This window comes from Labrus bergylta, chromosome 6 (assembly GCF_963930695.1).
Source record: "Labrus bergylta chromosome 6, fLabBer1.1, whole genome shotgun sequence".
In the NCBI taxonomy this organism is placed as follows: domain Eukaryota; kingdom Metazoa; phylum Chordata; class Actinopteri; order Labriformes; family Labridae; genus Labrus; species Labrus bergylta.
Window position 1 is genome coordinate 15,353,018 of NC_089200.1, and position 24,635 is coordinate 15,377,652.

General features: G+C 38.6%; 1 protein-coding gene across 1 annotated transcript; it reads left to right on the forward strand.

Annotated features, from left to right (window-relative positions):
* The first annotated feature begins 979 nt into the window (after nt 1-979).
* Nucleotides 980-10,484, forward strand: LOC109987958 (cystathionase (cystathionine gamma-lyase)). The gene is made up of 12 exons (XM_020639247.3): nt 980-1,257; nt 3,044-3,125; nt 3,284-3,379; nt 3,489-3,598; nt 3,888-4,022; nt 4,153-4,210; nt 4,722-4,799; nt 5,219-5,371; nt 6,212-6,333; nt 6,988-7,040; nt 7,456-7,594; nt 9,302-10,484. The coding sequence occupies exons 1-12, from the start codon at nt 1,072-1,074 to the stop codon at nt 9,317-9,319; spliced, it is 1,230 nt and encodes a 409-aa protein (XP_020494903.1). The 5' UTR covers nt 980-1,071; the 3' UTR covers nt 9,320-10,484.
* Nucleotides 10,485-24,635: the final 14,151 nt, after the last annotated feature.

Sequence of the window (24,635 nt, forward strand, 5' to 3'; positions counted from 1 at the left end):
ATTTATATTTTATCATAGCCTCTACAACCATGTAGATTGTCTATCATGTCTTTTCCCTTCGTTCCTCAATATTTGTTCTTATGTGTGAGTTGTCACTTTTAAGTGTTACTGAAGAACACGTTTAGCTGTAGACAAGCCAGGGTAGAACTGAGTTGTAGTGATATCACAGAGTCAGAGTAGGCCCACAGAGCTCGTCCTCCCCCTATGGTACAAGAAAGGAAACACAACTCAAATGTCTGCTTTTGTGAGGATACCGCGAGGAACGATAATGCATGGACTTCAATGTAATATAGACTCTATCTCAACTAAAACTATTGCGGTGATGAACAATAGTCAAAAGTCAATAATTATTAATATATCTATTAATCAGGTTAACACTATTATTATGTCAGGATTTAGTTCACTCTCAGGGTGGAGCGTCTAACAGTAAATATTGGTTTAGTCCTCTGTTTCCTCCCCTCTAGCTTTTCTTTCTCCGATTAAATTCCCTAGAAGTAGGCCTCGTCTCATCGTCAACAACAACAACAACAACTGTCTTTCATTTTAAATACTAAATAAAACTGTTATTAACACGCGGTAAGAAGCCTTCCTTGTCCGCCAGGCGGGCTTTTTCTTGTGTGACGCCACCCTAGAGCTATGCCTGGATACACATGTATTAGTACCGATTAGTACCTAGTTTCTGTACATTATAACTTCATTTTTCTGCATTAGAACAATTATATCAATGTATTTATTAAACTGTAAATTAATATTCTAATAAATAAAGTCTTTATTAATTAAGTAAGTGATGTAAACGTGAATGTATTACCTCCCTCACTCAAACTACAGGAAACGTTACGTCAGTACACGCACAAAGAAAGCAAGCGCCGTCCACTGTCACGTGGTTTGGACGCCCCTGCAGAACCCCTAATCAGCGCCTTCCCCTGCTTGTTGATGAGCGCTGATTGGCTGACGCCGGCACGCACAGCGCAGACCTACGTTAAATGGATTTAACTCTTTACCATGTAGCGGTAATGCATACTCGACACCCTGAGTGCATTTGGGCCACGTCAGTTGGAGGTACCGCACATCATGGAGCAAAATCACAAACAAGACGAGCTGAGCGAATTGTACGCCGGCTTCAGCAAGGCTTTTAAATCGTTCGCCACAAAGGCCATTCACGTCGGCCAGGAGCCGGAGCAATGGAAGTCATTGGCTGTTGTGCCGCCGATTTCTCTTTCTACCACGTTCAAGCAGAACGGACCAGGAAACCACGCCGTAAGTAGCACGATATGACTTGGTTACTTAAGGAGAAGGGGCCAAGGAGGGGGCGATCTGGTGGTATGCACGTGCGTAAAGCCCATATGTGGGGTCATGCACGAGGACTTACGTGAGCTTTGACAAGGCTACAGGTGTTTAGATATATTTCAGATGTGAATATAGATTCTCAACACGTTTATTTCGGAGCAGTTTTTCCTCAGACACAGCTTTGGATGGATTTATATCTGTATTTAGATTCTATGAACCCTACTTGGCGAGCCAACATCAAAGCAGCCAAGTGAAATATTAATCACAAAAATTGGCTAGATAGGCTATACATAAAGAAAAGTCCTGTTAGGTCCTAATGCGATATTACTCGAATAGTAAAACAATTTTCTTTTAGAAAATTTACAATAACTTAAGTGTAAACAAGAACTAAAGTCAAAATCTGAACCTGTAGACAACAATCATGCCAGGTAATGTCCCACGCATGTTCTTTAAGGCTTTGTCGAATCCTTTTTTGTGTTGTATTAGAGCAAGGTGCTTCATGGGAAGTATCCAGAATGACAATACAGAGGTCTTTTTTTTTTTAATCTATCATGTGTGACACCTGCAAAAAAAAAAAAAAGTGTCCCTTACTGCAGTTAAATCTAACCTTGGACTTAAACCAGGCTGGCATGGAGAACTGTGCTGTTATCTTTTGGTTTAAACTGTTTTCAAAAGTTTAGTTTTTCAACTGCAATTTGTCTCTGGCAATAATCAACGCAATAACGGTTAGTCATGAATTGGCTGATGGCTACATCTTACTATGTTCAATGTGCTATTGTAACCACAATCTCACGCAAACAAGTCATAAAATTAATGAGAGCAGATGTCCTTTAGGTTTTCTTGTGTCTGGAACAAATGTACAATCGGTTTAATTGAGGTATGAATGGTCCTTAATGCCTCTCAGATTTTATCTTGAAGCATACTATATGTTCAGCATTAACCACTCAAGTTCATCCTTAATGAACTGAGCCCACTGCTCAAACTGATCCCCTGACCTTGTTTTCTAGTATTCAGTCCCACCGACAATTGCGCAACACTCGCAATATCCTTCTTTTACATTAAAGAAGACCGTTTGAAAAACTCTGAACTCAGAAAACAGCAGCTGCTGCTGCTAGAATAAACTTGTTGGACAAGAACAGTAACATTAAGGATTATTTGGCCTTGTTCACCCAGGGAACAGAAAATGGCCATTTGAGCTCCTTTTTGTGTCTGACGCAATAGCTCCTCTGGTTCTTTTATCCCTCTCTGTCTTTCACCGCTGCTTTAGACACAGGTAAGTTTTCACATACCCTGAAAAACCTCTAATGCTAAGTTTTATCATTTTAAGAGACAAATGTGTATTTGAACATACATTTAGAAAGGAAAATAGTTATTTGCTACATGAATTTAAACCAGAACAGCTATGTAGCTTTGTCCTTGCAGAGAGCTTAAGGAACGGTTTTTCCCACCAGCACAATTACGTTTAATTACTGATTCCTGTAATTTTGGCACTGATGTGTTTTCTTACCCCACAATACAAATTAGTGGTTATCACAGCTGTCAGGGTTATTAACTCATCCTTTAATTGTGGAAAAATTCTGGTGTTGAGTGTCTGTAATAGTGGTAAGCCAGGTGTGTTACGAAAACCTGTTTGGTGATTAAGAAGTTATCACTTGTGTTAGGCAACGTGTCTGCTAACAGAATGTTTTCTTAAGTTTTTTGGCATCAGTAAGTTACCATTACTGGTTTTGATGACTGATTGTAATGTTTCATTTAGGGGTATGAATACAGCCGGAGTGGAAACCCTACAAGAAACTGTCTAGAGAAGGCTGTAGCAGCTGTGGATGGAGCACGCTATTGTAAGTACAAAAAGACACAAAGTATATATAATCACATTGTTTTTAACTGAACAGCTCAACAAGAGAGATTAAAATGTGCAAACTGCAGTGTCTGTGTCCACTGCTGTTAAAACTATTTATGATCTAAAAGTCTTTTGGGTTTTTTTCGCCCCCTGCAGCTCTTGCTGTTGCCTCAGGACTGGCAGCCACCTTGACCATCACACACATGCTGAAGGCCGGTGACAGCATTGTCTGCATGGATGACGTGTATGGAGGTAAGAGAAGCCATTGTTATAGGTTTCACTGTGCCATTAGATACCCGATATCTTACCCATTTGGAAGTAGAAGCATATTGTGAGTACTGCCGATTTGCTCAATTGCCAGGCACAAACCGCTTCTTCCAAAAAATTGCCCGGGAATTTGCCTTGGAGGTGTCGTTTGCAGACTTCACAAAGTTAGAGAAGCTGAAGGCTGCTCTGAAGAACAACACCAAAGTAAGTCAAAAGGATGGTGAAAACAGGTAAAGTCCATTTTGTTTTGTTGGTCTAAATCTTGTGGGTGTATACTTCTTGCGTCTCTCTTTTTACAACAGAAATTTTTAATCTAGGATCCATAAACAAAGAAACATCAAAACCTCAATGTTGCGTAATGGTTGCATAAGTGACAGTAGTCATTATGAATCAGCTTTTAAGTGATACAGTACCAGTAAATGATCTGCTTGCTACATCTCCTTCCTACGTATTCTGCAAAAACAAAATGACATCATGTCTGTCTCTGGCATAGCTGGTGTGGATTGAGACCCCCACCAACCCCACCATGAAGGTTGTTGACATCCAAGCCTGTTCCGACATGATCCACGAACACAGCAAAGACATAGTGGTGGTCGTGGACAACACCTTCATGTCCCCCTATTTCCAGGTGAGAATGACAGAGCTTCACCCTCATTTGAAGTGGAAGTAGCGTTTAATGGCTTCCTGCTGTTGAATTCCAGCTCATGTGGAAATGAGTCACTGATTAACATGCCTGTGTTTGTCTTGTGTGCTTGTAGCGCCCCTTGGCTTTGGGAGCTGATGTCTGCATGTACTCGGCCACCAAATACATGAACGGTAGGTTGTGAATGTTAAAAAAAATAAAATAAAACAAAAAGGATTGTCAACATAAAGTTTTTCATAATAATTGCAGTTGTTAATTGTTATGCAGATCAACGTTAATCAAACAAGGCAAATAAAAGAAGACGCAAAACACAACCAATCAAGAAAAAAATACAACCATCTATTTTAATACAGTTGTTAAAGGTCAACCAGCACTAGTAATGCCATACATGTACCATAAGGTCAATTATTTGAAAAAGAGAAGAGGTTAATAAGCAGTTATCAAACAGCGAAATCAGCTGCATTATGTTATTTACCCACATTTATCAAAACTAACAACATTTTGAAATCTGATTCTTAACATAAACATCCTTCTCAACATATATCAGTATTAGATCTTTTTTTTTTTTTTTGTGGATTTCTTTAATATTATTTGCTTCTTGAGTGGCTTTAATTCTGTGATTTTTATTTATTTATTTACTTTTTGAATCTCAACATTTCTTTACACTTTCTTTTATTTTGAAAGGTCACAGTGATGTGGTCATGGGTCTGATGTCTGTGAATCGGGAAGATCTGTATGACCGTCTGAAGTTTTTGCAGAATGGTGAGTAGAGAGAAAACGGTATATGACTTAATGCAATTCATCGGGTTATGTCATTGACTCTGTGTTGTACTTAACACTAGTACTTAACCAACATGTGTGTTGTGTTGTAAATGTAGTGACTTGTCTGATCCAGTTTTATGAATTCCTGATGTCAGTTAAGATCACGGTTATCATAGTGCACGCACCTCCAGCTCTGCCACACTCTGTATTTGTCGACCCACTGGTTACACTACTACTGGTTACAGCCTGACCTACATTCCCTCATTAAACACCCACATGTGCCTGAGGCCAAAATTAAGATCTTACTTAAAACCTTTTCAGACTGAAGTCTTTGTTTATTCTAGGGTTCTAGATCTAGGGTTTGAAGGTCTTTGTAACCTCTTTTTATCCCCCCCGCCCCAAACCCTGCCTTGGTTCAGCACTTGGCTGTGTCCCGTCCCCCTTTGACTGCTACCTGTGTAACCGAGGACTGAAGACGCTACACCTGCGTATGGAGCGACACTTCAAGAATGGCATGGCTGCGGCTAAGTTCCTGGAGGCCGATCCCCGGGTGGATCGTGTCATCTTCCCAGGTAATGTTTCTACTATGCAGTGTAGGGCTTTAACAAAAAAAAAAAAAAAAAACCTAACCCTATTTAATCTAAAATGTAATGCTAAAATCTTTTACTTAAATTCTATTGAGAGGCATGCATCTCACACACATGGGACAAAATTACACACAAACATACTACTGGGGGTTCGGGCAACTCGGTGGTACTTGGAAAGTGTTCTAGCACCTCTCCAGCCACCGGACAAACTTTCAAGTCTGCACCGAGACTTGAACCAGCGGCCCTCTGGTTCCCAATCCAAGTCCCTACAGACTGAGCTACTGTCGTCCAAGGAATTGTTCCATTAATTAAGTTAGAATACACGAGGTGATCTGAGAACAAAGCTGTTTAATCATCAGCCACTAGACTTCTGTACAAACAGTTTGTGTTTGGTTACAGACGGCTAAAGTCTAACATGATGAAGTTTGAGCAACAGTTTAATCTATTCTTTAATCCTCTCATAAAATGTTGAAAATCATTAACAGCTGCTTGCTCTTTGTTGTTTTCATAAGCAGTCTTATCAGATTTATTAACTTGTGCATTTAATGCTGAGGTCATCATTGCCTCAGGAGACATCTCAAGCTACATGCTACATCTTCACCTGCAGCTGTTTGATGTAGTAAACACTACAGACTAAGACTAAAGAATGCTTTGATACATGCATGCACAGTACATTTGAAATGACAATAAGCAATCCAAATAACTAAGGTGTATTCAAACTGTGTTTAAGCGGGTATACCTCTACTTGTTTGCACTTTAGCAAAGTACAATCATCCTGTTATTCCCACCTGACTGGTTTTATCCTGGTCTCTCCCCCTGATGTAGGCCTGCCCTCCCACCCTCAGCATGATATAATGAAGAGACAGTGCACCGGATGTCCCGGGATGATCACCTTCTACATTAAGGGGGAACTGGAGCATGCATCAGCCTTCCTTAGTAACCTCAAAGTAATTCATTCTTGACATTTTTATCTGGATGATGTGTGAAATTGTAAGAATAAAGGTTCTCGTGCAGAACTGACTGTTTTAGATGCAGACACTGACAGGATAAGTGTGTGAAAAAAACCCTTTGATACAACAGAGACAATGATCCAAATGCAAAGATCTAATGTCCCAGCTCCATGCCATTTCCTGTTGCACATTTTAGTGTTTTCAATCTGTTCAGTAGAAGAATTTATGTCCATGAGTGGAAAGACGATTGAAATATTTGACATAATAACCAATGCAGGGATTACTCTTTTGCAATAGTGGACTCCTAGAATTTGAGTAAAAAAATTAATCGACAATAAAAAAAACAACATTTTTTTTGAGTAAATATTGTTTAATTATTTCAATTTCAGGCTTAACATGATTGAATTAAATCTAGTGGTTAGTGTTGACACAAGAAGATCAGATGTTATTCACCATGTGTTATTAACTAGATTTATATGAAAGTGATCCAGAAAATGCTACAAACAGTATGACCATGGCATGGATTATTTCTGTAGTTGGGTACTTTTTTATCTTGTGTGTTTTTTTTATTTAAGCTAATAATTTATACTAATTGTACACATTAATTATGTTCTACATTTGTTTCACATGCCCTTTTTTTTTCTGTTTCAGTTGTTTGCGATTGCTGAGAGCCTGGGTGGATATGAAAGTTTAGCAGAACACCCGTAAGTGTCCATGTATTATTTATTGAACCTTAATTTGTTAAACTAAAGTGTTATATTTGGATGTTCTAAGGTACTCCTAATTAATTACAATTATTTATTTTGGTAAGGTACTCTAAATTAAAGTACTATTTTGGTGGAAGAAAATATTATAAAATAACATTAGGTGAAATAATCCATGTACAACTTTGATATGCAAAAAAACCCTCAAATTTAAAGCACCTGTTTTGAGCTGCAATGTGGCAAGGTGGCCACAAGTGGGCAGCAGCGATCAAGATTTTGTTTGTGTGGAAAGATTTCAATTGAGACTCTTAGTCTCCATTGTGCAGTCAGTGAGTGTTACTTTAACCATTTTTACATTAGCTGAACGTGTTTCTGTGTACAGTTCATACAAAGTTTGCCTTATTCATAATTTCAGGGCGATCATGACTCACGCATCAGTTCCGGAAAAAGAGAGGATCGTCCTAGGAATTAGTGACACACTGATCCGGCTCTCTGTTGGACTGGAGGATGAGGCCGACATCATTGAGGACCTGGAACAGGCACTGAATGCTGCTGTGAGTAAAAACCAAATGTGGAGAAAAAGAAAAGACTCTCAAAGCAATAAGTATTTTTCATCAGTTAAAATAAAGTGTTAAAAAGTGCCCTAAATATGCACTCTAGTTATACTGGCATTTAATATATAACCAGTTTTCTGTCACTCCTTATAAAAGTTATGTGATGTCATTTCTGGAAAGGACATCCAGATGTCACCATGATTTGCTGGTTATAAATTGGAGGATAAATGCACCCATGCCTGTTTGTTCTACTGCAAGTAACCGTTTATAAGTCATCTAAGAGCTGTATGTGTGATCAAAAACCTGCACCTAGGGTAATAGTTAAAAAGAAATCCACTGGTGCATTCACAATTCCAGGGAGTATATTTTGAGGAAGCTTCAGAAAAAATATGCTCCTTGCTTACTCTAAAACAACATTACCTGGCAAAAAAACATTGTACACATTTAACCTGTAAAGTGCAGCAAATGGCACATTATGAAGACAAATCTATTGTGGAGACCAAGTGGGAATTATCTTGGGAACATATAGGGAGAGCCTGACCAGTAAATAGTTGCTGACCAAGATTGGGTATGCAGCAGTTGCAGGATGTGCACTTTTTAGAGGTCTGTGGTGTATTCACTCCTCCCATAAACCTGCATGCTGCTGCTGCATCACCAGATCCGCCATGCACTGTGAGATTTCTGTGTCTGTGCTGCAGTCTGTTAAGTCTCTCTCAGGGCCATTCACTGGGGCGTGTTCCTCCATGTTGCACATACTCAGCACATTTCTGAGTTAATGTTATTAAAAATACTTAAGGTAGATTAATTTGCAGCTCGCTATTTTTTCTTGTTATATTTGCTGTGGAAAACCTTCAAAGTATTTCTACTTTGAAGAGTTCATTGCATGGTTTTAGCCTCTCTCACCTCTGTGCACTGTTTCTCTCAGATCTGGCTGCGCTTATCCAGACATCTGTGATTTTATCACTGGCTGGTGTTGGCATCTGAGGTTTTATTAGACCTCCATCTTTCTTTCTGTCCTGGCATGACAACTGAGGTTTTTACCAAATGCAAAATATGTGGATCAAGCTATTGATTTTTCTGGTCAGTGCTGGAGGTTTATAGCGGTGTATTTTTTATTATGCATCGACACATTAAAGAGGGGAAAAAATGAAAGTCATGAATCAGCAAAAATGCAACAGCTCATTTAGAATCAATTTGGCATAAGAGGACCAAAGTTGGCTGAGATTTTATCCCATTAAAACTGTATTTATAGAGCCCAAGTTTGCAGACTTTTGATGAGTCACCACAACTTCCCACCAATCACCTGCTCTACAATCAGCAGAGAATTTCACTTTCCTAAAACCCACGCTGCCACCTTGTGCTGCTTTATCCTGCACAGCAGCATGCACTTCCTCTCTTTGGGATTCAGATAATGTATCGTCTGTAGCAAATGGAAATTAAATGGAGACAAATATCTCCAAGAACGGGCTGTGTGCCTGGGAAGATGCAGCTCTGATGGCTGACTCGTTTAATTGGAAGGGATGGAAGGTCAGATGGGGGCAGACGGCTAAACTTGCTGCTAAGTGACTCATCTGTGGATTAGTTTGTATCTGCTGAAAAATGCTTGGTCTGGGGTGATGTTTTTGTAACATATTTTTATCTAGTGTTGACCTGACTCATGCTGCATGTTGTTGACTGCTACTTATCAGTTCTTTTGTCTTCCATTAGCACCCAAAGGAGGAGTGAGCGGTGGTCACCGTGGCGACCTCCAAGGCTGAAGTTGACTCAGTTGATCAGGAGGATGCTGAGAGGTACACAGAGTCTTAAATCACCGCAGATCAACATTCGGTACCTCAGTTAAGCGCACAAATGGCAGAGATTCACCTTTCAGGGAACAGCTTCTAAAAACAAACAAATTATACTATCTGTGAATAATTGACACAATTATTACAGAGAATCTCTCTCTCACTTTTAATCTTATTTATCTAATGCTGGTTTTGCGTTATGTCTGTATGTGTTTCGTTCGAGTTCAGTTCCATTTGGAAGGCTTTAGTTTGACATTCAGTCCAGACTGATATGAACAGTTCGAGGTTCTTCAGGGTAAACACCAACACTGTATTTGCTGTATCTTTTCACTGTATAAACATGAGCACTTCAGGCTTCCTCCTACACAATGCACAGAACAGTATCCAAATTAAATGTTATATATATCATTACTGATTGATAAATCTGTATAAGTAACCTCCTTAACATAACTGGCATAGTTGTGCTTCAGAAGACAGCTGTGTTTTTGATGACTATTAATCTGACTAACCAGACTCATAGAGGCAAAGCTAATGTCAACACTGACTGCCTTAAAGTCAGGCCTGTATTCTCAAGATAAAATACCTTAGATTAGCTAAAAATGAAGACGATATTGCTTTAAAGTGCTGCAGCAACACAAGCAAATCTACGTACATGGCAGTTTTGTGCAACTAGATTTTCACATGCCATGTGAAGAAGAGGAGAGGAATCACATCCTTCATTTTTAATACTTATCAGGATGTATTTCAGATGAATCGGTTTGAATTTGGTGTGCACTTGACCCTTTTTGGATCACTTCTAAGCAAAAACCTTTTTGAAATGCTTTTTATTGTCATGAAGAACAAAAAAATCAAAGGGGATTTCTCACAATACTGCTTGATTTATTTCTTCTTTTTATTAACTTGATTCATAACATTTATGTCGATGACAAAGAAAAATCTTCAAATACTGTTTTTCTGTCAAACAAAATGTTTCACTTGGGCACTCCTCCTTCCTGCTTTTCCCCGTGTAATCCTCCAGCGCTCAGTACACGCTTCATTTGGGCCAGACCACTTAAGATCAATGTCATTATGCAACCTACAAATCCATTAAAAATCTGTTTGCTGTAGATGTCTCTGTGTCTCTTACTTCTCCGAAACGTCACACAAACACAAACGGTGTAATCGTAAGTTCAGCCGCAGTAAACTCAACAAGTCGATATGACGCATTCACTTTAGCCTGGGCAGTGCTGTGTCTCCATGCTGGGGTTTAGGCCGATGGATCAAAGGAGTACGTAGCTGTCATAATGATCAAATCATCTCAGGAACATTAAAGACTTGAAGTTTCTCATCTTTAAAGTGTAACTTTTCTGTCTTGCAACCTTCAGACAAAAAATGGAAGTTTTCCCTCTGAAGAACTGCTGAATCAGCCTTTAAGATTTCTCATAAATTGAATCTACTCTCAAGATTCTGCCACAGCTGATGTATTAACATAGCACCCACAAACAGTGCCTCATTGACATGAAGCCTGGCATGTCTGTATAGATTTGAGTCTAGTAGAATCAGATTAAGGGTGAAACGCTCTGCAGTCAAAGTAGAGGTGCTGTTGAGGTGTTTGAAATTCAGCTCTCAATGCTCAGGCTTGATTCTTGTGGTGGGATCACTCAATGTGTGGTTAGATTTTCAGTACATCATCATTCAGTGCAGGTTTGCACTTTACCTCAGCTCCCATCAGTCAGCCTGGGCCTGTTATGAACAAACATGTCTTCATCAGATGCATCTGGATAGAAGACTCTGACACCACAGCTTAAGGGAGGCAAGAGAGGCTATGATATGGCCATCTTGTTCATTACAAATAAGTGTGCTGTCATTAGTTTGAACAATACAAGTCTTCAAGTCTATAAACAGACAGGCTCTTTTGTAGCTCCTGTTATGGGGATTTAATATGTTAGAATGAACAAAACCACCCACATGATTTAACTCTAGGCTGTCTGCACTCCCTCACATCTGAAGACGTAAATCACATTCCCGTGCACAAATATATAGATAAGAACTTTGGAGCCCGACTTCCTGTGTCACCGACTGTGATGCCAAAAATGGCTGTAAGCAGCAAAAACCATTTGAATTATGAGCCTTGTTTCCCAGAAAGACGTGACACCGGCTGTACACATCACATTCATGTTTGTCAGACTGGAGTACAATATAGTGCCAAAAGATACCAAAGAGATGAGGGAGACAAAAGATATAAGAGTGGGGGCTGCAGTGCACATCTGATGAAGTGCTTACTCACTTTTTATTTAAAAGAGCACTTACTTTCCTGTCAAGTTTATTTTCATAGGCACACTTTCAGTAGCAGAATTCAACTGGATGTTTAATACACTGGATAATGGATTCAACTGGAAATAAACAACTTAAGGGTTTAGGGGCTGTCTCTTCCTGAAATCTTCTCGTCATTGTGGGAGATAGAAAGTGACTGCTTACCCACAAAAGATTATTTTTTTCTACATTCAAGGTATTCAATTGTACAGATTAAAAAAAAATATATATATATAGAATGGAACGTTTTCAAAAGGGTCACTTTTGTAATTTTATCAACTTTTTCTTACTCTCAGTCTCCGTGCTGAGCAAAGACAGCTGGGTGCCAGCCATATTTTCTTACCCGGCGTTCATGTGGTGTCAGATAAATAAAAATGTCAAGCCGAAAAATGTCTGTAAAGGCTCTCACAAGTAGCAGAAACAACTGGTAAATGTGGTGCCACTTTTAGGGTAAACAAACCTTAAACATCTCATATTACATTCAAACATGGCCGACTACAGTGAATGTTGACTTGATGGTCAGAAGCTTTTAAATAGTTTACATTTAGCTAATTAATATCAGAGCGTAAGTTCAGAAGGGCTACTCGATTATGTCAAAATTCATAAACACGATTATTTGTATTGATATCAAGATCACGAATATGAACACTTGACTGACTTGATGTCCTGAATACTTTGAAAAAGAAGCAATCCATGACAATAACTGAAGGGAAAACATATAAACATAAAAACAGTAAATAAATACAGTAAATAAATGAACTGTGTTTTTGAGATAGTGGTGATGTACTCTTAAAGCCAAAATATAACAAACACATTTTCTTACCACAAACGAAAAAAACCTATGGACAAAAGTAGCAGAACACATCATGAATAATCGTCTAAATCATGATTATCTTTTTTTGGTCATCATGGTAGGCCAAACTAAAAAAAACAACCTGTATTTAATTTCCCAGCCCTAGCCTTAGGAGAAGTTATGTGCAGCAGTTTCAGATGTTTAATTCTGACAGTGATACTGATCTCATCCACCTCTCCTCAAGAGAGAGTATTAAGAGAAGTAGCATCCTCTTTGCGTCACCATTTTGGACAAAACAAACGTTTAATGCCCACAGAAAAGGATTTACGCAGCAGTAATTAACTAGCAAAAAGATATTGGATGTTTAAAATCTTTTTCAACATTTTTCTTTGTTGTGTGTGTGCCTGTGTGAGTGTGTGTGTGTGTGTCTGTAATGTGTTTTATGTACCTTATAAATCACTGAGGGTAAATGAGAAGATAAATAAACTTGATTGGTAGTTAATCAAACCCCAGCTGTGTTGGTGACTGTTGCAACATTACTGCACAGTGCTGAACCAAATACAGAACATATTGTCCTTTAAATGTTATTCTAATTGATGCATTAGCTGTAAAATTAAAACACATAAACACGTATATTGAATGTGACAGCCAAATGAACCAAACAGAAAAATGACCACGGTGTTGCTGACCTTCAGGGTGATACACTTCATTTACAGCGTCATGTTATGAAGCCCAGATGTAATGGCCGTCCACATTTATGGTCCTTTTGTAGCATGTCGGCCACCGTTTGTTCCTTATGAATGGTCCTGAAAGTTAGTCCTGCAGGCTCCTATACTTAGAAGATATAAACACTGGGTTTATGCCACACTTGATGTAGTTTCTAGGACAGTGAAATTTGACATACTTTTCACAGAATCCTCTTGAAGTTGTTTCAAGAAAATATGTTATTAAAAAATGATCCAGTCACTGACTCGCCACTCCAAGGGAAGCTTGGTCCACTTTGCAAAGGTTGTTTCTATTTTTCAGTGTTGAAACCTTAAAGAGGCCTGACTGAGCTCCTATCAACAGATCCAGGTGAACAGAAAACAGTAATTGAATGTCTGATGAGTTCATTCTTTTCCAGCCACCTTGTGACAGAGACAGAAATAACATAATTAGTCCTGGATTGATTTCAAATGATGTCAATAATGCTGCTGTTCCGGGAAAACTAGAAATGGCAGCAACAGCAGCAGTTGCTCACCTCAAAAATTGAGTGTTTTTTTTTTTACCAAGCCTTACCCACAGCTGAATTGCAACAAACAGAAAAAAAAATCATTTTAGTATTTCAGTACATGTTGTACACTAAACCCTGCAGCCATTAAATATAATGATGTTGAAGCTTTGAGAGGGAAAACCATGAAAGCACCCTCAGGACAATCAGACAGTGTCATCAGATGTACTCATCAAATGTCTGAAATAAATGTTTTCATGCAAAACAGAAAAAAAATATATACTTGTTATATATATGTGGCACCATTTGGTCTTTAAAATGTTATCTTCAAAAATAAAATTCAATAAATACAGACTCCTTGGAAACTGATAAACTTGGTATATATTTGCTTGAAAGGGGTGACAGGTACAGTACCTGCGTTCCCCTTCTTATGAACGGCCTTTCATTGTCTATGTCTTCCCCAGTGTACATCGATCCTGGCAGCAGTGCAGCACTGTGGCTTTGAAATTTGAAAGGTCATGAGCAACGCTAGAAGGAGAAAGGTCTGCGAAGACAATGACAGGGAGCTTATGTACGCGCCATTTAGTGGACCCTATCAATAATAAGTACAAGGTTTATGAGGTAGGGAAATGTGCTGTCATATAGCAGAAGCAGACAACTCAAGTGAAGGTTTCAAATGTTTTTACACATATTGAAATACATACTTCCATTAAACACTATGTATACAGCATACAAAGTTCCATCACCTATCTGTTTTTGTATTTGTGAGTGTGCCAGTCAGACTTAGCATATTATTGAGGAAGTATTTTGACAAAATAAATTAGCCTCTAGATGTGGATAGAACACATTTTTTAAGGAAATACAAAGTAGACATACAACTCGGTCAAGACCAGCAAATAAAAGCAAAAGTACTCTGATCTGAAATACAGACAAGGACAGGCTGGACTACATATGCAAGTTTTATGTACTGTACGTAGATGGATGTAGTAAGCCAATAGAGAGAGATAGTGCAAGTAAAATGATGTTTTAAATACCATACATTGCTGATGTGACAGTGAAAGGATATCATGCTACAGCACATAATTAGTTTTTACATGATAGCATAAAGTACAGAAAAAAACCCATCATATCTCTTCAGCTTTGAGCTACTCCACAAAACAATACGTGATAAGAAAGTCATTCAACAATACAAACAAAACTGCACTTGAAGTAACTAAACATTCGGCTGACCATGCATTATGAAACTCTGAGATAAGCCATGCAGGAACACCATGGCATAAAACATATCAGCATCGAAACAGAAGGGAAAAATATCACAAATCTCCATTTCCAGCTTTTGAGTCCCACAACCATAAAAGACCAACTTAACAAAAAAATGGTGAACTTCTCAAGTAGGACAAGGAAGGATGAATGTCATTTTTTGTTTGCATGCTCACCCATGAACATACTATTATGATGTTTAAATACATGTTTTGCTTTAATGCCTTGTGCTTCTGCATGTGCACACTTCGTGAAGGTAGCACAGCAGTATATCTGAGGAGGGCTTTGCAGCTCAGGTCATGTCACACTGAGGTCAATACATATGCATGTTCTTCTTTACTTGGGGCTAAAATTTGTACCAGCACAGCACCACATGCTGAATACATGCACGGCGATAAATGAAGCAGAAAATTGCCTCTTGCTCCTCATTATTACCATCTGTCTCCTGAGATCTATTGAATCTGTCCTTTTTTGTCAGGGAACCATTAACACTCAGTATATGTTTCTCTGCAGGAACAAGGTCCAACAGGCCTCCATCAGATTAGAGAGGAGAATAACTCCTGTGCAAGAAATGAGTTGTCAGTGTTAGGAGGAGAGATGGATGTGTTTGGGGGGTTTGAGCTTGAGGGAATATTTTCCCTGCCTCTGACCCCGTCCATGTGAGGAATCACATCAATTATTCACACTCTGAGGTGTGTTGTGTTGTTGATTGCGGAGGAATCGCGGAGCTGATTCTCTACTCCCTCAGTCTGGATCCGTCTCAATCTGATGTTTCATTCGTTTCCCAGAAGTCCTTATCTCTGCTGTGAGAAATTCATCATCTGGGAAAAGTAGTTGCAGCGCAAATCCTCTGTCTCCTCTGAAGAGTTTGACCCTCACTCAAAGTGTCAGGACTCGGAGGCAACAAAGCAGAGTATTATGAAATACTGAAACTACTAATGCAAACATTAGGATCCATGTTTTGTTAAACTAACTAACAGCTCTGAGTGTGTTTAAAAAAACACAATCCAACAAGATGTGTAACTGCTAGAAATATGAATATCGGAAAAAAAAAAGACACTTTAGCTAAAGCAAAAATGCATAAACAAACAACAAAACACTTTACGATATGATGTCATCAAATTATACAAATGCAACTGGGGCTATGCAAGTCATACATTTGTTGTAATATGATAGATGACCAGTGGTCTCTGTATTTGTCTGGACTGCATCACACACAACATAACTCTAAATAACTAGAAAGACTAAAGAAAGTAAGCGGGGAGTTGAATGACAGAGACTCATCTGAAGTAACAGCTTCCCTCAATGTGCCTTTGAGCAACGCCCTTAACCAGCAACCACTGTTATAATGGGTTAACAGTAAAGCTTGAGGCTTCTCTGCGCTGACAACAAGTGGGAGTTTGTTAACATTTCTACAATTCATTTCAAGGACAAACATCAGAGAGTAAGTAATACAAGCAAGAATCTAGAGAGGAGGAAACAACATCAGTAAAATGCAAACCAACTGCTTTAAGTCTGATCGGACACAATTTTTACATAATTGTAAAAAACATTTTTTTTTCATTTTGATAAATTATGATGTGCACTTTATCTTAAATCATGATGTGCTGTTAATATTGAAAAAAATCTTTAAAACAATCATAGTATCCAGCTATAGCTAACAGAGCAGCTGAATTTGGGACGTTTTACTCGACTTGAATAAGTTTCTTTGGTATGAGTTTCATGTTTTTAAACTACAATCAGGCTGTGAATTTTTTTCTCTACATGATAGTTTTGTATCTGCTGTTCCACATCAACAAAGCACTTTCCTGTTCTGTTTCTAAGATGTCCCTGATGCAAACAGGTACTCAAGAGACATATGCACTCTTTTACTGATGGTGTTGTGAAGATGGAAAATATTCTGTTGAAGTGTGATTCACAAAATCTGAGCCATGGACCAGAAAGAGACAACCACTTCCCTCTAACATTACTGAGTGCATAATAAAAACCCAGAAGATGTGATCTGTACCATCACTGAGCACTTACAACTTCCCAGAGGCCCAGCATTTTTGGAAAGGATGTGTGTAGATGTGTTATCCTCCTGAGGGCGTCCATCACAGTATCTGCATATCAAAAGCTGACGGGGGACGTTATCTGTGTGTGTGGATGTTACCTGCTGTTTACCCAAGCTGTTATCTCAGCTGCTTTTGTTGCTCTATTCCTACTGAAAGAATAATGAAAAAGTTGATCAAATCTGTGTTGGATTAATGAAGAAATGAAAGAAGCAAGTCACAGGATACATCATCTTTACTTATTTATTTATTTTTTTTTACAAACCATCACATTTGTGGGGTAACATCCCACCCAAATATGTATCAAGATACATATATATATAATTATAATATAATAATTTATATAATTTCTGTAAATATTGTAGTTTTCTACTTATTTAAAAAGTACCTCCCTTCTCCCCAGTTAAAGTCTTGAGCCAAATATTCTTGTTTTTGTCTTGAGCCAAATATTCAAAACAAAAGGACCGCTCTTTATTTCCCAAAAGCGTGTCAAAATGTACAAATAAGAAAGAAGGAGATAAAACTGAAAGGGGACAATATAATAAAAATGGCCATCTAAATCTCAAAGGATTTAAATTTTATTTTAAAACACAAAGTTGTAAAACAAACTATGGCCATAACTTAGAGAACTATGCAAGTTAATAAGCTGTTTACTTAATATCGTGATATAACACTGATTTTCTTGTGATAATAAATTCATTTCTTGAACTGGTAGCTCAAAAATGACTGACATTCACTTACCAGAAAGCTGAGTTGTAATCTCTAGATTATGAGATAAAAAGTCTTGAGAAAACAACTGGAAATTACTCATTGTCTGGAAAATGAAGTAAAATAAAATGTATTGATACCATAGACTGTAAATATTACTGGACGAACCCTGAGTGACGTCACCCGTCTGTTACGGAGGCAGCAAATGAGTCTAATCGACGGGCGCATCCATATTGGAATTGCAGTCTTATTGGGGTCTCAACCTAACATCGGATCAACCTAGCAACAGCATTAAGGCGGGACTTAACTCCGCCCATTCAGCTCGACGTTCCATTTCACATCGAAGCCAACGGCTACTGCTGCTAGCATCCCCTACGGCTTTCCTGCTCGTCAGGAGTTATCTCTACAAAAAGTAAGTTAACATTCAACTTTTCTCCAACACAGTTAAAACAAATTATCTTCAACCCAAATATTTAATTAAAGTCTTAAAACTACACTTTTTTTTTAAATATACAATTATGGTTATTAGTTATTTGTCAGAGCAGTTACTAGACTTTGTCAGGGTTAGCAGAGCAATACATTAGCAAAGTTTTATCATAAAATATAAGAAACATTTTGAGGCCAATCTTTACATTTAAATTCTCACATTGTGTTACAAATACGTGTAAATACATGTTTAAGGTGTTTAAGGATAAGAAGTCTGTTTTAAACGATAAAAGACGAGAACTTTGGCGTCTTTTTTTCGTTTTGTTGTTGTTGATAAAACTACTGTTAGATCATAGACTGTAAATAAATATGAGACATCCAGAAGAAATCAATATTACAAAGCATACAGTTCATGTTACTGTTCTGACAAAAAGAGGAATGTCTGTGTCTTATATTTACTGACGTCAGCAGCGATGTGGGTGAACATGACAATTGAAAAATAAATATTTAGTATTTATAATAAGATATTTGTTTTCCATAGAACCCTGTGAAGTCATGGAGTCTGTGGTCAGTGATGAATGCCAAGTGTCAGCTTCACACCAAAAACTTTAAGTATTAGAAAAAATAGTCTTTGAAGACTGGCATCTATTATTATGAGTTGCAGCTATCTTGTTCATTATTATTCCTGCAGATGTGGCTAATAACAAAAAAACACCCTGAGCTGTCACATGTAGTTAACTGTACATTTTGTGTTGTCTGAGGCATTAATTGAACACCTTTGTATTTCTCCTATAGACACAATGTGAATTATTAGTGACTTGTCCGTCGAGGTGCCCAGAGAGCTGCAGAGGAAGAAACCTAGGCCTCAACAACATCTTCATTTGTTGGTTCTTCTGGGGTGGACTTCAGTTGAAAGGCCTGCTTCACTTCTTCAACAACTCGCTGCGAGGGAGGTCTCCCCCAGATGGCCTGAGTGATGACACCCACATGTTCCTGCATCGATGGCGGTCTCCATGCTTGAAATGCTGTCTCACCCTTACCTTCAGTCAACCTAACGACAGGCTGAGAGCTCGACACGCCTTATTGTGAATAACTCTTATCCTTCATCAAATCAAAACTGAGAGTCATCACAACATCCCCCCCCCCCCCCCCCAGCAAAAGCTCTGTCACTTTGGGTTTTTAGCCTGCACCTTGGAACATCTAAGAGCATCTGGTGTGTTGACCGCATCACTCTGACTGGAGCATGGAGGTGAAACAAATCGGACACATATTCTGGCACCAACACATTAAGGGATTTAAAAACAAATAACAAAATCTTAAACTGGATCCTATAACCAACAGGAAGCCAGTGAAGGGAAGCCAGAACAGGTGTGATGTGCACATAACGTCTCTTCCCTGTCAGAAGACGTGCAGCCTCGTTTTGAACCAGCTGCAGGCGGCGAAGCAAACACTGGTCAACCCCAAAATACAATGAATTACAATAATCCAAACGAGAGGTTATGAACATGTGGATGACTCTTTCAGATTCATGCGGCGGGAGATAGGCCTTTACTTTTGCCAGGAGACGCGATTGAAAAAAGCTTGTCTTCACAACTGAGCTGATCTGTTTGTTCAATTTAAAACAGCTGTCAAAAATAACAGTTAGCCCATTATTTACGAGCCAGCCTCAAGCCTCATGCAGTTTTTTTTACTTCCGCATTGGCTTCATTTTTCGAGACCGGAGGTTGCCGCTTGATTGATACATGTCCCATTAGAGGTTTAGTATAAAGATGAACAATATCTCTGTATAATATGTCACTTTGTATTAGGACTGTATGAGCTGCATCCGATCCGTCCAGCCCCAGCACAAACACAAATAAATGTATTGATTTACTTTCTGCCTCAGATGACTTTAAAAAAAAGTATTTTAAAATGTCAGACTGAACCCTTTTCCTCATTGGCAATCAAGCTTTCAATGTGGAAAGGCCAGGTCTGAAAACACGCTTGTTCTTTGATATTTCAAGGTTCCTCTTTTCTTACAACACCGCACACTTGAAGGATCAAAAACTGTGTCTCGTTTCTTAAAAAACAAAGTCTGGTTCTGATTTGATGAAGTGTACTCGACACCATCAGACACAAAGCTGCTGCTCCACACTCTGCAGCCTTTCACATTTCCATCAGCCATCAAGTGATACTGCAGATTTATTGCAGCCTGATGTCCTCTACTGTCTTCTTTGATAGGTTAGTACTCCATAAAATATATATGTGTAAAGACACACATCAACTTGATTTAAGCCCGAGTAAATACAGATGCTGGATGTTTGAATGAAGACCAGTCTGGCATGGAAAAAAAGATCAAAGAGGATCAAATGAAATCTCATCTCAAAGTGAATCTAGGAGTGTTAAGTAAGACTAACAGGCATGGCTGCAATGTGGAAACACCTTACATAAGTCAAAGAGGAACCAGACCTCAGACAAGTGAGCACAGAGAAACAGATGATAAATAAAAAAATATGCAGATAAGTGGTGTCATCTGCTGACTATAGCAGTGCATTATAAACAGCAGATACGTTTTGCCAGAAAAGGAAGTGTCGAACGAAGCCTAATCATTTCAAAATAAGATAAAAGGGTCCAGTCCAATGTGAGATATTGCATTTGACTTTGTGCTTGTAGGACAGCATTTGCTAAAAATGTGATGTCCATAAATGAAGTGTAAATAACAGCTGCAGTGCAACAGTGAGTCGTTGCTGGGCGTTTGGAGCTGAACAATTCAAACTAAGTGTGAAGACAAGACAACTGGACTTGGTTAAAGTTCATGAGGACATTTTGCCTCTCATGCAGAAAAATGTATCCAGAAAAATCTGACAAAAATGAAGACCGTTTCTAACATGTTGGAAATCTAACAAAGTACATTTACCATGATATCAACAACTGGATTTTCTTTTATGAAGATTTGAAAATGATTAAGCTACAAAGAAATTGGTGCAGATGTATGCTGTATCTTGTTGGTTGTCTCACTCATCATGCATGAACATGTATTCATCATCTGCTTTTCTCTGACAGAAGAGTTTTTCCACAAAACCGATATCTCATGAGCTCACTCAGTCCAGCAGAACTCAGTCTGCCTTGTCTCCTCCACTTGTTCTTTCCTCTCTGAAAAATGTTGTACTCAGGGATCTCTTCTAAAATAGATTTAGACCTAAATACCAATGACAATCCCTGATCAAATGACGGTTGAATGCATGGACGCAAACTAAGGGTCTTGATCTCCCAGATCACACATTATTCAAACGATAAACACTGCTAGCTTTATCTTAATACAGATGTGTTATGTGTATAATGTGGCACATCTGAAAGACAGTTCCTCTTACCCTTATTCACATAGAAGTATTTCACAAGGTCTGCACACTGTTTATGGGATACATAACTCAAACAATTTATTTTAACCCTTTCCTATGTCCCAAACAAGGGAAACTATGTCTATTCATTCATTCAACACAGCCCTGAACCTCATGACGTACCAACAGAGGGCATAATGCAACAGTTGCTTTTCCGAAGACTTTCAAATGACGCAGACAGTCAAGGCACATGGTTGCTAACCGATTAGTCTGGTGCTGATCCTGCTTGAGGTTTTGCCCATTAAAAACAACTTCTTCCTTGCCACTGTTTTCAAGAGCGAACTCAGTGGATTAAGCTGTGTCATGAGAAATGGTTGTAGTGATTTGGCACTGGATAAATAAATAAAAACATTTAGTATATCAATAAGAAATGCTACCTTTGGATGTTGGAAAACACCAGGCTTCTCAAATATTGATATTCCCGTCTCGATTTATTTGTCAAGCTGTTTTTTTCCATTCATGGCTGCAACAATTTCCAAGAATTTTTGGGCACAGTGTCAGAGATTCAAAGATGCCAGACTGCAGGCGTGGGCTGCTGAGGGTTGAAATAGCAACATAATCCTGAATACCTGGACCTTTGGGGCAAAGAGAGTTATAAGACCCTTTACTGCAACAGACAGATGTGCAAGGGTGTTCAATTTGTGTTTGAGACCTTGAGGCTGAAATCAGTTGTATTTTCCAGTTCTGTTGGACCAGAAGAATGCTTCTTTGTAATCCTTTTTTTTATCTCAGCAATGTCCTGCAACATGAGAAGGTGAAGTCATTTTGCACACCAGCAGACATTTTCTAGTGTAAGACAGAGAATTCAAATATAATATATAGTCATAAATATATCTCCCGCTCAAAAACACTAATCCACACTCCCTGCAACCACTACTCAGCTGCTTAAAAGAAATGAAAGACTGGATGGCACTAAACTTCTTAAAACTAAATGAACAAAAAACCGAGGTACTTCTGTTCGGCCCCCCGGAGTCCACCACCTTGATCTGTAAAAAACTTGGCCCACTGTCTTCTTTTGTGAAACCATATGCAAAAAATCTTGGCGTAACCTTTGATTCAACCCTTAAATTTGACACACAAATCAACTCAGTTGTTAAAGGCTGCTTTTTCCAACTACAGTCCTTAACAAAAATAAAACCTTTTTTATGTTTCCAAGATTCAGAAAAGCTTATTCATGCTTTTATTACGTCCCACCTTGACTACTGCAACTCCCTCTATATGGGAGCCAGTCAGTCGTCCTTCTCACGGCTACAGTACGTCCAGAATGCCGCTGCAAGATTTTTAACAGGTACACGCAAGCGAGAGCACATCACCCCTGTACTCGCCTCCCTTCACTGGCTCCCTCTAGATCTTAGAGTCCATTTTAAAATTCTATTATTTGTTTTTAAGTCACTGCAAGGTCTACCCCCCCCGTATTTAACAGAACTTGTAACCCCCTGCACCCCATCACGCCCACTTACGTCCTCTGAACAGTCGCTCCTTGTAGTCCCTCGAGCTCAACGAAAACTCAGAGGTGACTGTGCCTTCTCAGTGGCTGGCCCCCCAACTGTGGAATCAACTGCCTCCCTCCATCAAACAAATCAACTCGTTAAATCCATTCAAATCAAAACTCACCTTTTCCCTGGCATTTAAAACAAGTTGAAACAGACCCCATATATTTAGCTTAGGTATGTATCTGTATGTATGCATGTGCATTTAGGTATGAGGGTATGTATGTGTTTGTGATATGTATGTATGCTGCATGTATATATGTATACATATATATATGTTTGTGTGTGTATTATGTGTATATATAAGTATGTGTATATATGTATGTATGTGCATATGTATAGATTAATTTTTGATTTCTTGCTTATGCATTGCCTGTAAACCACTTCGGTCAGATGAAGCTGTTTTTAAATGTGCTATACAAATAAACTTGACTTGACTTGAATTCATCAAGATAAATGTAATTTAAAAAAAACGAAGCTTTTAAAGTTATTTAATGGTACTGCCATGTCTCAAAGTCATATTCGAGGAAGACAGCCAAGCTAAGATAATGAATGAACATGCCATAATTGATTACGTAAATGTGATTACAACGTGGTCCCCTCTCCTCAGGTCGATGGACATAAAATCGATTGGCAACGATCAGCTCATTTGCATCAAGACAAGCAGCGAAGACGAATGTACTGCAACCCCGGAGAGCAGTAAACAGAGGTCAGGTCTGACGAAGGGAAAAGGAGTCAGTAATCCAAGAGAGGTGCTCTACATGAGCAGAATAACATATCATTTATTGAGTCGAATATAGCTTCAGTTAAGTCTTTCAGACTCACATGACAATAGACAGATGTAATTAAGTAGCTCAATATATGGCTGTGAAATTGCCACCTGTCCACATAAAAAAAACACATGTTCAATGTTTTTATCGATATCATCATGATAAATGTTTTACATAATGCCTTTTCAACATTAACCTGGTGACTCTCTTAAGATTCTTAATTGATTTCAGTCACACTAAGTTCTATTTACTGCGTGGGCATAATAATGAAAAAGAGCCACTTTAGAAAGAAAGAGGACACACTCGTTCATGCTGAATTTGCATTTCTAACAACGCTTGACAACACCGATTTATTATAGCGTAGAAAAAAGGGCAGCTTATTCTCTCTGGCCACACATGAATGCAGCAGGGAGAAATGCTTGTTATGGGCCAGAGGAAGCATATCTATAGATGATTTATAAAACATTTTCATCCCATACGGCGTAAGAGTATCATAAATTACAAGCTCCTTTTGCTTTGCCTTTTCCTCTCTGTTATAGGTCAGAATAATACTCTTTATGTTGTAAAGATCATAAAAGGCATCGTGCATTAAGTCAAATTGTGTAGTAAATTCTTGTTAAGTACTCACTTTACTGGAATCTGAAGTTTCAAGTCCAAAAGTGCAGTAAATCAGATTTATATCTGGCCCGCAGCAACTTGTTCTCTCTCAGTTTTATACTCTTGTCACTCAGACCGTGCAGGTGAAATCATTTCATTTTTTCAGAGTCACTTATCTCTTTTAAACTTTGAAAAAAGGTTCAGAGCCAAGACGGGATACGACAAATCGTGGGCTGTAAATTAACATTGTTGCTATTCCTAGAAGAGTAGCCTGCGTGTACAT

What these genes read in the sequence shown, in the direction of transcription:
- LOC109987958 (XM_020639247.3), top strand. Translation starts at nt 1,072, where the DNA reads ATGGAGCAAAATCACAAACAAGACGAGCTGAGCGAATTGTACGCCGGC. An exon ending in TCATGTCCCCCTATTTCCAG is followed by an intron (nt 4,023 to 4,152) that starts GTGAGAATGACA and finishes GTGTGCTTGTAG; the next exon opens with CGCCCCTTGGCTTTGGGAGC. An exon ending in GGATCGTGTCATCTTCCCAG is followed by an intron (nt 5,372 to 6,211) that starts GTAATGTTTCTA and finishes CCCCTGATGTAG; the next exon opens with GCCTGCCCTCCCACCCTCAG.